This window comes from Podarcis erhardii (assembly GCF_964252035.2).
Source record: "Podarcis erhardii genome assembly, chromosome: Z".
NCBI classification, from domain to species: domain Eukaryota; kingdom Metazoa; phylum Chordata; class Lepidosauria; order Squamata; family Lacertidae; genus Podarcis; species Podarcis erhardii.
Window position 1 is genome coordinate 28,119,617 of NC_138504.1, and position 15,744 is coordinate 28,135,360.

General features: G+C 43.6%; 1 protein-coding gene and 1 long non-coding RNA gene across 5 annotated transcripts in view; one reads left to right on the top strand and one right to left on the bottom strand.

Moving 5' to 3' along the window:
- The window catches only part of LOC309333435 (vascular endothelial growth factor receptor kdr-like), a 198,271-nt gene that overhangs the window by 150,202 nt on the left and 32,325 nt on the right, over positions 1–15,744 (top strand). For 2 of the 4 annotated variants that reach the window (XM_081846914.1, XM_081846916.1), the window contains exons 19-24: positions 146–262; positions 2,329–2,417; positions 5,173–5,338; positions 6,505–6,602; positions 7,907–8,029; positions 8,891–9,002. In XM_081846914.1, coding sequence (XP_081703040.1) covers positions 146–262; positions 2,329–2,417; positions 5,173–5,338; positions 6,505–6,602; positions 7,907–8,029; positions 8,891–9,002 — 705 coding nt within the window. The remainder of the gene's footprint in view (positions 1–145; positions 263–2,328; positions 2,418–5,172; positions 5,339–6,504; positions 6,603–7,906; positions 8,030–8,890; positions 9,003–15,744) is intronic. The other 2 variants (XM_081846915.1, XM_081846917.1) reach the window with 1 other exon arrangement.
- On the bottom strand, positions 228–14,220 carry LOC309333659. The gene is made up of 3 exons (XR_014152650.1): positions 13,744–14,220; positions 1,148–1,331; positions 228–302 (listed from the first exon to the last, which is right to left on the bottom strand). It is a non-coding gene; the product is annotated as an uncharacterized lncRNA (long non-coding RNA).

The window sequence follows — 15,744 nt, forward strand, 5'->3', positions numbered from 1 at the left end:
AAGCAACCTGGGAGGGCTTTATTCATTTCCTTTCCACTATGGTGGTTGGTGGTGTTTTGCTTCCGTTTTGAGTATAAACAGGATTTTCCACCCACGTTGACAATATCCTGTTGTGTCAAGATGGCTCTGTCCTGTTTATCTCAAGCAGAGTGCTCAACGACCAACGAGCGCAAGGCTTTGATGTCTGAACTGAAGATCCTTATTCATATTGGACACCACCTGAATGTCGTCAACCTGTTGGGTGCCTGCACCAAGCCAGGAGGTGAGCCACTACAATCTCTTTCTTTTACTCAGATCTGTTTCTGTAAGGGAAAAACAACTCACATCACAAGTGATCTGATCCAAGACATGGCCAAAAAGCAAACTTCTCCATAGATGCAAATTCTAAATATTACCCAGAATGATGTGACAGAATTCTGAAGTGTATTGCTTTAGAGTGCAGAGCAGGTCATGCTTTTGAGCTATCTTCTCACACATATGGCACCCTGCATATAATAAGTGAGCAAATCAGGGAGGCAGTTATGTTAAAAATATCTATCTGAGGTGCTTGTTTTCCATCAATAGGAAAAGTAGGGGGGTGGGGGGAAAGGGAGTTCAAAAGTGCAATCCACAGTCTGAAGTGGTATAGCTAATAGTTCTACCACCTCATTCTGCACCATGTGTGTAGCACCTCTTGGGACTATTATACCTCCCCCATTAACCTTACACCCAGATCCACCAGACCTGACCAACAGATCCCTATACTACTAAAAATCACCAGGCCCCACCTCTGACACACTATGACTTACCCCTAGTCCACCCACTGACCAATTTCTGCCAACACTCACTGAGGAAGTTGGAAACTTTACAAAAAAATTGTAGGCAGGGCAAACGTGTGTGTGTGTGTGTGTGTGAGAGAGAGAGAGAGAGAGAGAGAGAGAGAGAGAGAGAGAGAGAGAGTTTACACATGAATGGAAGGGAACCTATTGTGAGGGGCCCGAGTTCACAAACTTTCTTGAAGCTTTGAGAGTACTACTGGATTTGCTCACCCCCTGCAGAATAGTTTACTGGGTCATGAGAATCCTCTTGGTGCCCTTTTATAAGCTAGCTGTAGTGAACGCAAGCATTCAGCTTTCTGAGTATTCAAATATGTAATTGTAGCTCTTACGTGTTGGAGAAGGTTTCTAGACATTGAAAGGCTGATTGCTTGAGATGGGTATTAATGGCTTGTTCCATGTGGTCTAACCCCATTTGTTCATATTTTCTGGCATTTCTGAGGTATTTTTCTTGCTGTTATTTTTATACATCAGAGTACAAGCTGATGGCTTCAAAATGATGCTGTCTGATTCTCACTATAATACAAAGGGAATTGCTTAAAACATTGTCCTGTGTCTTGGAACACCAACAGCAATTGTAGCAAACTAAACAATACTTAATTGGCTCCCTAAATACAGAAGAAACAAGCTGGCAGATGGGTGTGATTCAAGAGCAATTGTTTTTTGACATTCTTCCATTCCTGGAGTTTCACATCCAGATGTACAACAACAAAATATATGGAGGTCAAGCTAGATGACAGAATGCAAACAAAATTCAATCGTGACTGCATAAAGAGAGTCAGAGAGATGGAAAGGCACGTAATCACAGGGACAATCTGTGTTTTTATTGGGGGTTTATAGGGATGGGTGACTCTGTCCATTTTGTGTTCACTCAGTTTCTCATGTTTCCAGCCATCAGTTCAGTTCATCCCATTTCCACACCAATTTGCTAACACAAAAATGGCTTCCACCTCCAAAAGATCAGAAAAATAAAAGTATCAGAAATATAAGCTTGTACAAATAATGACAATAATCATTAGCAATAGTAATTATGATGCTAATAATGATGACTATGCCTCTGCACTATGCTTCCCCCACCATGCTCAAGATCTTAGGAACAATCCCTGGACCCTTCTGTGGGGCAGGCAGCAGGAAAAATATAATGAAACTGGGCTCTGTCCCCCTCCCAAAAACCCCCAGCAAGAAGTTGGGAACAATTCCTGATGTGAGGCAGGCAGCATGAACAAGAAAGGCTTGCCATATCCCCCGGCATCTTACCTCTTCTCCCCATCTTCTTTCTACGTGGCCTGAAGAGGTTTGGGCATTTCTTGATCTGGGCCTTGGTTTGAAAAAGATTCCCTACCCTGACTTAGAGCCTGGTAACTTCCTTACACCAGATCACCATTTGCCCCTGAATCTGTAGTTCTTTTATCTGCATCTCATTTCCCATCAGGTATCCAACAGGGATGTTCTCTTAAACGTGACAATTCCTACATCCTTTATGTTGGAAACTTTTCTTTCATCATTTTTGCAGGTCCTTTGATGGTCATTGTAGAATACTGCAAGTACGGAAATCTGTCTAATTACCTACGAGGAAAACGAGGAGACTTCATCGCATGCAAGGTAAGATGAATATCTGACCTCTGAGGCATATGAAATTGGCTGTCCTTTAAAAGGCCATTTGTTTGTTTCCTACCAAAAGCCTAGATAAATTCTGTTTTGCCTTCTTCCTGACACTAAGTGAAAGAAGGAAAACTGAGGAGAAACAACCTAGGAATGGTTGGGTGGAGACAGGCATGGCATTCCGGAGCTGCAGTCCTCTGCATGTTTTCCTGAAGTAAGAACCATTGAATTCAATGGTACTTTCTCCCAAGTATCTGTGCATAGGATTACACTGTCCAAGCAGCAGATGCAGCCTGATTGCAGCTCTGCTTAAGTTTTTCTCTCCTGGGGAAGTCTGAAAAAATGAGGGGAAGGCTGGTTGTGTCTTTTCAGAATGTAAAGGCGACTCACTGGTAGAGTATGTCATCTGAATGCAGAAGGACCCAGGTTAAATCCCTGGCTTATCCACATAGACCTTGAAAGGATTCCTTTCTGAAACCCTAGAGAGCTACATAGATAGGTAGACCAATGGCCTGATTCACTATAAGGTAGTTCTTAAAAGCTGACTCTGCAGGTTTTGTGGACACCTAAAGACTAGTATCCATTTCTTCTGCAGAGCAAGTGTGCCTTAAATGTTTTGAATGTTTTTTGGGAGGGAGGTGTAAGGTAAACTTTCAATGTGTACATAATACAATGTACAGGTACCACTTAATGAAACAAAACAGGTAGGCAGCCCACCTCAGACACGATTAAACTGAAGGGATGTATGTCCCATGATTAGCAAGAACCACTGTGAGTGCTTATAAAATTCTGAGCCTGTCTTTAATATTTGTTTCCCTGCCAGCATCTAAGACAGCATCAGCTATGTATATTCTTTTGGGTGTATTGTTCAAATTCCATCACAGCCTTATCTACTAGGGGATGCATGAGATTTGCACTGCACTTTCTAAACTCAGGTCCAGGTTTTTCAGGTCTACTTCTGAGCAGGGTTTTATTTCTTGGTATCAGCATTTTCACCAGGGAAACCTGTGTTTTACTGCTGAATCAGAGTACAGTGGTACCTCGGGTTACAAGAACGGACCTCCAGAACAAATTAAGTTCGTAACCAGAGGTACCACTGTAAATAGCAATCCTCAGAAAACCAAATTGCTGTTTGCTCCTGTTCAGCAGTAAAACATGGGTTTTCACGGGAAAAGCACCAGGACAAAAAGAAACACACTTAGACACAGACATGGAAAACCCAGACCTGTGACTAGAACGTGCAGAAGAAACAGAAGTGTTGAGTCACATGTCTCCATGGTTTTTTTCCCTCCATGGGATGGCATTTATGCTCTAAATCAAACCATATTTATGAAAAAGAACCGCACACTAAATAACCATTCACTTTTTAAAAATGGTTCTAAGCACACAGAAACTCCCATTTCTGAAGAGCAGAAAGAAGGGATGGGGCACCTTTGGTCTTCCAGGTGTTGTTGGGACTCCAGCTCCCATCAGACTCACCCAGCATGGTCAGGGGTTGATGGCTGCTAGTGTCCAGCAGCATTTGTATAACTACAGGTTCCCCATCGCTGCTCTAAGAAATCGAGTCCAGTGTGCTGGGAAGATAGCAGTGAGTTATAGGGTCCTTTATTATTTTTAGTTTAGGGGAGGGGGGCGACATGTTTATGATTAGCTCGAAGTGATCTCACATTTGTGCATAGAAAGCACTAATGATCTTCTTTCCATAAGCATTACCACACATTGACAGAAATCTCTGGCTGTCTATTAGACACCAGACCAATTCTGAAGTCTTGTTACTTACATATAAAACCATAAACAACTCTGGACTAGGCTACCTGAAAGACCGTCTTTCCCTCCCTTGCCCAGTAAGGGCATAAAGACCAATAAATGGAACCCTGTTTGTCATTTTGTGGTCAGATGATTATTGGTAAGGTAGAAGCAGGCTTTTTCACTGGTGATTTGGAGAGCAGTTTTCTTTTCTTTTTAGGGTCTTACTGTACCACTAGAGAGAGAACACCAACTCGCTGAAGAATTTGAGTGTCATGAAAGGGGATGAGATCGCTAGCTGGTTTAATTTATTATTGTGGTTTAGCTATGATTATTTTCCAGGGGGAAAGAACATAACCAGCCTTCAATCACTTTGACTGTGGGATGGGTTGCTATTTACTGTTTCACCTCAACAGGGCTGGTGTCAAAGCCCAACTTGAGGTTCCACACCCAGCAGAGGGCCACTGGCAAGGGCCCCCTGGACTGACTTCAGTGAGGAGGTAGACTCATGGAGGGAATGGGCCCATGAATAGTGTCTTGCTCAAGCTCCCCCCCCCCCCCCCGTAAAACCACCTCAGGCATAAGAACCAATGAAAAGCTTGCTGGATCAGATCAGTGACTCATCTAGTCCAGCAATCTGTTCTCACAGTGACCAACCAGATAGTTATTGGAAACCTGCAAACAGGACCCAAGCCCAGTGTCCCAATGGGAAGCTGGCAAGCAAGATTTGAGCATAAGAGTGCTCTCCTCTTGTAGTATCCAGTAGCTGGTGTTCAGAAGCATTGCTGCCTCCCAATTGTAGAGGAAGAGCATGGTCATAGTGGCTGGTAGTCATCAGGAGTATTAACCTCCTGCATGCATTTGTCCAATCCTCTTTTAAAGCCACCTATTGCTATCACTGCCTCCTGTGGAAGCCAGCTGCATAGTTTAATTATGAGCTGCAAAATGGCAGGAACATGTATTGATCCAGCTATACATTAGAGCTTCTTTGGGTCTTTCTTTCCTCCAGCCTCAGGAAAATCCAGACCCTGCAGAGAAAGAGCTGGAAGCATACATCAGTGATTTAACAGAACTGATCAAGAGGCGCCTGGAGAGCGTGGCTAGCACAGGAAGCTCTGCAAGCTCAGGATTCATTGAAGACAAGAGTTATACAGACTCAGAAGAAGAGGAGGAAGGTAAATATATTGCTTATTTATCTGATTGTTTCTTGCATTTATAACCCACCTTTTTCTCCAAGGAGCTCAGGTTTGTTAGCCACCCTCTGCCCCCAATATTATAGTATTATAGAGAACAGTTCTCCCTATCTACTCTCTCTGTCATATTCATTAATTGGTATACCTGTACTATAACCCCTTTAGTTGTATTTTTAAAATAAATCGAAGAGTGCTGAACGTTCCCCCTTGAAGAGCTGCTTTCCCATTTAAATTGGCAGTCCCAGGAAGCTACTTTGACATTTTTCATAAAAAAAAAAGGAGCTGCTGTGCCAATCATGGATCCTCTACCACCAAATGTCAAGATTGAAGCTTTCTGTTGCGGTTGCTTCTAGGCTCCTTCATGTGTCTTAGGAATTCATAGCTGTCAACTTTTCCCTTTTTTTAAGGGAAATCCTATTCGGAAAAAGGGAATTTCCCTTTTAAAAAGGGAAATGTTGACAGCTATGCTTAGGATGTGTTTGGAGCCATAGCCTCTGTAAAAAGGTAAAGATACCCCTGACCGTTAGGTCCAGTCGTGGACTCTGGGGTTGTGCGCTCATCTCGTTCTATAGGCTGAGGGAGCCGGCATTTGTCCACAGACAGCTTCCAGGTCATGTGGCCAGCATGACTAAGCTGCTTCTGGTGAACCAGAGCAGAGCACGGAAACGCCGTTTACCTTCCCGCCGGAGCGGTACTTATTTATCTAATTGCACTTTGACATGCTTTCGAACTGCTAGGTGGGCCTCTGTAGTAGAGACTTAAGTCTTCAATGGTACCCTGAACAGCTCCTTAACAGCAAAGCTCAGCTGTTGCTTCAGCACTTGTTGTCCTCAGACTGAACTTTAATGGGAGTTTTGCCACTATTGTAGTTGTGATATTCACACCTTATGATGGGAGCCTCTTCCTGTAGAGAGACTCAGCCTGTTTTAACAATCATTGATTCTAGCAGAGCAGGGGGACCCTGATTGCCCTAGTACTTCCAAGCAGGAGTCCTTGGGCTGGAGGGGTATTGCCGCAGTGGGCTTCTCTCGTGGGAGTGCTTCTGGCTAGGACTAATCCTGAGAGCAATTCCCTCTACTGTTCTGAATCCATGGCTTGACCCTGTGATGTGATGTGCATTGCTCAGATTGCTCCTTGGTCTCTCTTAGATGTTGAAGATCTATACAAGCGCGCCCTGACCTTAGAGGACTTGATTTGCTACAGCTTCCAGGTCGCCAAAGGCATGGAGTTCTTGGCCTCCAGGAAAGTAAGTCCTGTTTAAAACCCCTTTGCTGTTAAAGACATTGAGTGAGAAGAGAGTGAGTTTCTCCCATATGATCTTTATTAAGAACCGTGGATCAGCTGATAAGCACACCCCAGTCTTATAAGTCCTCACTAATGCAAGAATCACTTTCACATGCATATGGAGATGTAATCAAAGTTGTAGGATCTTCCTTGCTGAATCAGAACAAGATCCAACTAATCCAACTAAGGTCCATCTATTCCAACATTCTCCATTTAACAGAGGCAAAGCAGCTGAATGCGTACCGTATTTTTCGCCCTATAGGATGCACCGTCCCATAAGGTGGACGTAGTTTTTTGGGGGGGGAATAAAGGGGGGGGAATTATTTTTCCCCCCCAGGCGCGGGGCTGGGGTGGGGGAAGCCCAAGCTTCCCCCAACCCCAGCCCCCAGAACAGGCAACTCTCCGCAAGCCGTGGGAGCCCAGCGCTGGGCTCCCACATTTTGGGGAGAGCTGTGCGAAGTCTGGGTGCGCTGAGCTCAGCTCGCCCAGGCTTCAGCATGCAGGCAACTCTCCGCAAGCCGCGGAAGCCTGGTGTGGGCTCCCACGGCTTGCGGAGAGCTGCGCAAAGCCTGGAGAGCAAGAGGGGTCGGTGCGCACCGACCCCTCTCGCTCTCCAGGCTTCAGCGAAAGCCTGAATTCGCCCCATAGGACACACACACATTTCCCCTTCATTTTTGGAGGGGAAAAAGTGCGTCCTATAGGTCAAAAAATACGGTAATTATTAATAGAAGGCAGTATTATTGCACAAGGTATGAAATCAGGTATAAATAATCAGAGTGACAGTGTCCTTTCTATGTATGGTAGAAAGATTTGAACCATTTAGTTATGGCAGATCAGTTTATCTGAAAAACATGGGTTTGAATAAAAGATTATATGTTATTTTGATATATGTATATGTTAGGATTCAAAGTAGAAGTTGAGCATATAGTAATGTATAAGATGTAAAGAAAGTGTAAATATCTGAGGAATCTGTGTCTTAGGAGTAATGTTGTATATTGGTATATTTTAGCAATAGTGTTTCTGAAGAAAAATATAAAAGGAAAGCACATGTGATCTTGAGGGATTCAATAATATTTTTGGTTCTGATTCCATTCTCTAGTGACTTGCTTCATTATTTGCAAACTTTTTTATTTAAAAAAAATGCCCTTTAATATTTCAATAAGTTGTGGAAGCTCAGCTCTTGCAATGAGGGTATAAAATAATAAATAAAACAAAATAAAATAAATTTTAAAAATATTTTCTTATTTCATTTGTCCTTTCCTCCAGTGCATTCACAGGGATCTGGCAGCCAGGAACATTCTGCTGTCTGAAAACAATGTGGTGAAGATCTGTGACTTTGGATTGGCCAGAGATATTTACAAAGATCCTGACTATGTGCGGAAAGGCGACGTAAGTCTTATAGGCATGCAGAATCATGTGTGGTCCACCCTTTTATGCAGACTGAAACAAATAAGTCAGTGGGATAGGATATAGGTATATACAAGTTGATAAATCTTAGAATCCTAGAATGGTAGAGTTGGAAGGGACTCCAAAGGTCACCTAGTTCAGCTCTCCACAGGAATCACAGCTAAAGAATCCCTGATAGATGGCCACCCAACCTCTGCTTAAAAACCTCCATCAAAGTAGAGTCCACCACCTTCCAAAGAAGTCCATTCCATTGTCAAGCAGCTCTGTCAGAAAGTTCTTCCTAATGTTTAGTCAGAATCTCCCTCCTTGTAACTTGAATCCAATGGTTCAGGTCCTACTCTCTGGAGCAGCAGAAAATAAGCCTGTTCTATCTTCCATGTTACAGCCCTTCAAATATTTGAAGACAGCTGTCCTGTCACCTCTCAATCTTCTCTTCTCCAGCCTAAACATACCACAGTCCCTCAACTGTTCCTCATAAAGTTTCCATACCCTTATAATTTTGGTCGCCCTCCTCTGCACTTTCTAGCTCTTCAACATTCTTCTTAAACTACAACTAGACACAGCACTCCCGGTGGAGTCTGACCAGTGCAGAATAGAGTGGCACTATTACTTCCCTGCACCTGGACCAGTGGTGCCTCTTGGGGTATCAAATTTCACCACAATGCCAAAATCCCCCCATCTCTTGCCTTCCATTCTGTACCATAGTTGCAGCGCCCCCTGTGGCACCCTTGAGGCTCCACGCCCAGTATGACCAAACTGTTCTTGCTCCCCTAAATCCACCTCTGTCTGGACAAATGTAAATATTGTTAATACTAGTCTCCTTTTGCTTTCTTCATATTGTAGGCGAGACTTCCTCTGAAATGGATGGCTCCAGAAGCTATTTTTGACAAAACTTACACCACTCAGAGTGATGTTTGGTCTTTTGGTGTGTTGCTGTGGGAAATATTTTCTCTAGGTAAGGTTGTGCTTACTTTTATTGTGTTTTATTTTAAATGGACTGAATGCTGTGCAAAATACATTTCAGATGAAGAATGAGAGTAGGATATTTGTTAATACAGAGTAACAAATCGGGCATGATTTAATATTACTGAGTTACTATTGGAGTTCTGTGTGCAAATCTGCATGAAGGGTTCCTAATTCTTTTTTTGGTGCTAACGATGGTTGTCTATATTACCAGTAGGTACTGAGGTGCTCTCTTACAAAGCTTGTACTTGTCAGGACTACTGAAGGGCAGCATGCTTGTGGTGGCTATATTCAAAAGTAGTCAGTTACAGCAGCCCTTAGATGGAGCTGTGCTGAGAGTACCACATGTCCTAGAGATGTGCTTGGTTTCTCCTAGAAACCAGACTTTTAGGGTTGCCATTCCAGCCATCTGAAAATTAGACAACAGCTGAAAATAGATGTTTAGGCACCTGCTGAAGACAGCTTTATTTAAGAAGGTTTTCACTGAGGTGTGACCAACTCATTTATGAAATATTAACTATAGATGTGTAGGGGTGCTTTTAATTGTTGTTTTTTTAAAATCTTTTTGATTTTATTGAATACCCTTTTAATCTTGTACACTACTTTGATGGCCCCAGACCATGAAGCAGTTTATAAATTTGTTAAATAACAGCAACCACAGCAGAACAAGGAAATTTGCATCTATCCACAGTGCTTACACCTTCATATGCCATGAGAGCAATCTCACCTCCTGTTCATGAAAACACTGTTCCCATCCTCTGGTGTGCACAAGCCCTTGCTTGGCAGAGTCACACATACAGAGCAAACATTTAGGAGTCACAGTGATCAGGGAGATATAGGTGTAAAGTGAAAGCAAAGCTGAGCACCTCAGTAACAAGTCAAAGTTGCTGCAGCCAAACATTTCTATGGGTAGGGTCTCAGAAGGGATCATCATCATCATCATCATCATAACTTTATTTATATGCCGTCCATCTGACTGGGTCCCCAGCTACTCTGGGCAGCTTCCAACAAATATAAAAGCATAATAAAACATCAAACATTAAAAACATCCCTATACAGGGCTGCCTTCAGATGTCTTCTAAAAGTCAGATAGCTGTTTATTTCCTTGATGCTGATGGGAGGGTGTTCCACAGGGCGGGAGCCATTACCGAGAAAACCCTCTGCCTGGTTTTCTGTAATCTCACTTTTCTCAATGAGGGAACTCTCCAAGAAGGCCCTCAGAGCTGGACCTCAGTGTCCAGGCTGGATGATGGTGGAGATGCACCTTCAGGTATACAGGGCTGAAGCCATTTAGGGCTTTAAAGGTCAGCACCAAAGCTTTGCCCCATATAGTTCAGGTTAGGGCTTATCCACACTTCCTCTCATCCCGCTGCTTTCTCCTGGGGAAAACAGCTCTTTAGCTCTCAGCTGGAGCAAACAGCCATTTGGGTTTTTCCTGGATCTATTCTGATCTATTGCTAAAGAGCAAGTTTTCCTTTGGGAAGGAGCGGGCCAAGGGGAAAACAGCACAGACACGTGCTTTCTAGGCAGCGCATAAGCAGAAGTGTGAGCAGCTGATGGGCAAGAGCCCTTCCTGACCCTGGAGAATTTCTGCCAGTCAGAATATACCATACAGATCTTGATGGATAAGTGGTCTGAGGTGATATGATGCAGCTTTCCTACTTTCTGTGAGGCAGGCTGTGAGGGCTCAGTGAGTAGCTTTGCCAATCTCTGAATTGGTTTGAAGCCAAAACCCTTTGGGGGGGGGAAGCTGATTGTTGATTATACACTCTTCTTAAGCCAGAGGTTGGTTTCAGATGGATCTTGATGTGGCTGATAGACATTTTGGCCCACAACAAAAGCTTTCAAAGCTGGAATTGACGTTTGCAGCAGTTCAAACCAGGAGACTTTATGGAAAACTCTTAATCGTGGCTCCTGTGGATTAAAGCTATTTTGATGGAGCAGAAAACCTTCCTGTCAAATGGTATTTTCCCACAGGCCGAGCGGGTTCAACTCAGGGACCACACAGCTCAAAAAGTTGCTTGCTGCAGCTCCTGCCCCAGATGGCTCATCTGCCCACCACTAGCAATATAAGAACTCCCACAACAAGGAGGAGGCAGAGAATGAATGCTGCAGATATTTGATCCTAGAAGAATTCATTCCAAAATGCTGACCGTCTGAAACACAAAACACCCACAGGGCCCACAGGTTGGCTGAAGCCACTGTCACAGAAATGCAGGCAGTTATGCCGGACTTTGCATGTTCTTTTGCCAGAAGGAGAAAGAGATGGTTTTTTTCCCCTGACTGTGCCACTCATGCAAGCCACAGAATGTTTGGAATGATTATTCATTCTCCATTCATGCCCATGTGCATTTTTAAGGGGTAAGGCTTTCTAGAAAGGCAAAAGTAAGGATGGGGTGGGGAGAGAATTTGATTGTTTTCATTTAATGGCAAACCAACCTAATTCACGCTTGCCAGTGCAATACGCAAACCAGAACACAACCCCGCTTGGAATTTGCACTTCTCTCAATTTTGCAATACAGTTCACCTGCCAAGTAATGTGTGCAAACATGCATATACTAAGATCAAGTGTGCATAAAGATGCAGATATCACTAAATGTTGCTTTGCAAAAATCAATGTATTAGGCAAAATTGAATACAAAAATGGTGTATATTAGGAGAAATTCACATTAAAATGCTGCTTCATTTTCATGGCAACTTGTTGATTTAAAAATTCACAAACTGGTGTGGAAATGCGGAGAACTGAACTGAAGAGTGGACAAATGAGAAAGTGAGAGAAACTGAAATTGACAGATTTTGCTAATCCCTAGATCAAATCGTTTACATTTTTGGAAAGGGATGTGGATTGTTGCTTCTTTATCCCAGTAGGCAGTGGAACAAACCTTAGGCATTTTGAGTAGAGAGCAGGAAAACTAAATTAGTCTGCAGAGGGTTTCATGAATAACAATCTACAGTTGCAAGTATTCAGGCTGATCCATTAGAAAGAATCTGAATAACAACAAAGCAGTTATTTTTGTCCAAATGCTTCATCAGGCTGTGGATCTTGGAAAAGAATGCCAGTTTCTATTTCTCAGAATTAGACTTAGTTACAATATTCAGCTTTCCCTCAACTTGGTGCCCTCCAAAGGTTTTGAGCTACAATTTCCAGACTGCCTGATAGGAGTTGTAGTCCAAAACATCTGGAGAAGTCTGAGACATTAGGGCGGTGGGGTGTGTGTGTGCTAGCCTGCTTTTCAGCATCACTGTTTATAAACAAATGGAGGTGAAACATTAAAACCACATTTTTGCATGGCTAGATCTCAGAAGAGATTTATATGGAACAGCCTAAAGGTTTTATCAAACCAAAGGAAGCACATCTAGTATGCAAATTTCAGAAGGGGCTTGGTGGCTCAGAACAAGCTGCTACAGCATGGAATGAGAAACTATACAGCTGGGGTTACACACAGCATCACACAGACAGGTGCTTGTACACCAAGTGCAAAAATGAATAATTTTATTAAGTTTTGGCATTGTAGATGGTTTAATTATTGCAACTGAAAATGACCAAGACCACACACAGGTTGTGGTATACCTAAGCAAAGTAGTCAAGGTACATGAACCACATGTCTTGTGCTGACTTTCCCTTTCTCATGCCCATTACGTTGTATACTTTGCTCCCAGGAGCATAGTCAATCATAATAGTCTCTTCTGCTCTGGAATCCAACTTGTACCTACTCTCTTTGGGTACAGAGTATATTGGGTATATTGCAAAAATATGCGCATGAGGGAAAGTTACATACAGAAATGTGCATATTAGGAGAAAAGCACTGGATTTTCATGGGGCTTCTTTTATATATATTAAAAGATTACAAACAGATGTGGAAATGTGGAGTACAGAATCTAAGTCTGGAAAAATGAGTAATGGGGAGGAAACTAAAAATGACAGATTCGTGCATCCCTACTGCCAACCCAAACTGCTCCATTGAGACAACGGGTTGCTCTATCAGCACTGGGTTGCATCCCATTCTGGTCACAGCACAATTTCTGATTACCTTGTTGTGTGACTCAGGATTAGAGTCCCATTTCCTTTTCTGTGGCTGCAGTTGAAAAGCAAGTTTTTCTTCCAAAGCAATGTGTTGATAAAAATCAGCCAGGCATTTCTGTGTTTTGGCACTCTCCTATCTACAGTTCATGCAATAAATATTTAATTGAGGAGCTGTGTCAGTGATGGAACTCACTTACATAAAAAATTTTTTACAGATCATTAAGAACCAGAACATGAAGGCTTGTTTGCCTTTGTTACAGGGCATGTTTGGGCTTCCAAAATTACCTCTTTTACAGGGCTCCTCCACTCCACTGCCTATATTAAATAAAAAATTCAGATAGTAAAAGGCATCACTTCTGCACACACGTACCACTTTTTTTCTGAGACGACTATGCTTTGTGCCTGCTGCCCCGCAAGCAGTCAAAATAAAGACCATTTGAAGATTTGGCACAGCATTTATTAAGTAGTGCAGACGTGACACTGACCTATGATTAAAACTGATACAAGGAATGTGGAGTTGGAGGTAGTCAAAGAGGAAAGGAGGAAGCGCAAAGGAGCACTAAACCCTAAGGATATATTATTTATATCCTCTATGTTTGATTAGATTCATATTTTAAATATTCTTATACACCCAAAAGGGATTTTCCAACTTCTGTCAACATTGTTTTCATAAAAGCCTCCTTAGCAATTGGAACACATCTTTGCATACCGTGGCTGAAGCGACAACCCCCAGGTTATCCAAACAGTTTTAAGGAACAGTTGTTCTCTGGCCTGGGTTCTCATTCATTCCTCCTTGTTCCTGCATTACTTACTTTGCTCCCAAGCATCCAGTGAAAGCTGTCAGGCCAGAGATAGACAAAAACAGGAAATTGAGCATGGAATGTAAAGTGTACAGAGATTCTTCAAAACTTGGACTCCCATTCAGATTCCTTTAAATCTCCTATGTTAAAACCGGATTACATGTTCTTCCAAATGATTCTTCAGGCTTCAGGGAGGCCAGATTATGAAAAGAACGCTACATCCCACAGCCCTCTGGGAAATAAAGGAATTGGGAAGCTTACAGAGTTAGAGCGGAATTAATTCTTCTATTAACTTTTATAATAACTCAAGCTTTCAGGAGGCATGATTCCAGGGAAAGCTGCTGAACAGGGAACTCACACACAAAACATTATCTGTTGTTTTCTGAAACACTTAAGTTATTTTAACGCCCGTCCAGCATTGAAGAAGCAGTAATAATAATAATAATAATAATAATAATAATAATAATAATAATTTATTATTTATACTCCGCCCATCTGGCTGGGCCTCCCCAGCCACTCTGGGCGGCTTCCATAGAAACCAAAAATACAGTAAAATATAACACGTTAAAAACTTCCCTGAACAGGGCTGCCTTAAGATGTCTTCTGAATGTCAGGTAGTTGTTTATCGCTTTGACATCTGCTGGAAGGCCGTTCCACAGGGCGGGTGCCACTACCGAGAAGGCCCTCTGCCGGGTTCCCTGTAGCTTTGCTTCTCGCAATGAGGGAACCGCCAGAAGGCCCTCGGCGCTGGACCTCAGCATCCGGGCATAACGATGGGGGTGGAGACGCTCTTTCACATATACTGGACCAAGGCTGTTTAGGGCTTTAAAGGTCAGCACCAACACTTTGAATTGTGCTCGGAAACATACTGGGAGCCAATGTAGGTCTTTCAAGACCAGTGTTATATGGTCTCGGCGGCCGCCCCCAGTCACCAGTCTAGCTGCCGCATTCTGGATTAGTTGTAGTTTCCGAGTCACCTTCAAAGGTAGCCCCACGTAGAGTGCATTGCAGTAGTCCAAGCGGGAGATAATCAGAGCATGCACCACTCTGGCGAGACAGTCCGCAGGCAGATAGGGTCTCAGCCTACGTACCAGATGGAGCTGGTAAACAGCTGCCCTGGACACAGATTTGACCTGTGCCTCCATGGACAGCTGTGAGTCCAAAATGACTCCCAGGCTGCGCACCTGGTCCTTCAGGGGCACAGTTACCCCATTCAGGACCAGGGAACCCTCCACACCTGCCCGCCTCCTGTCCCCCAAAAACAGTACTTCTGTCTTGTCAGGATTCAACCTCAATCTGTTAGCCGCCATCCATCCTCCAACCGCCTCCAGACACTCACACAGGACCGTCACCGCCTTCACTGGTTCTGACTCCACATTCCAGCGGGCCACCAGGGAATCAGCTGAAAGGCCATCAACATGGGATAAAGCATCCCCTACCACTCTCTGGAAACCATTTGGATCCATTAAGTGGCGGGGGCGGACCATCCGAATTGGTCCCACCTCCCTGCAGAGGGGATGTGTCACAGAGAAGTCCAGTTGCACCAGGAAGTGATCTGACCATGGCACTTCTTTCGTTTCGCTTTTACTTAGTGTCAGATCACCAACATCCATAGAGGTAAACACCAGGTCCAAGGCATGTCCGCGGCTATGGGTTGGGCCAGACTTATTCAGGGACAGCCCTATGGAGGCCATGCTTTCCACGAAGTCCCGAGTGGCCCTTTGTAAGGCCATGTCGGCATGGATGTTAAAATCCCCTAGGACGACCAAGCTAGGTGTCTCCAGGAGAACATCCGCCACGACCTGAAGCAGCTCGGGCAGGGAATCCTTGGTGCAGCGGGGAGGTTGGTACACCAAAAGGAATCCTGTACTGCCCCTATTGCCCAACTTCCAGAACATGCACTCGGAAAA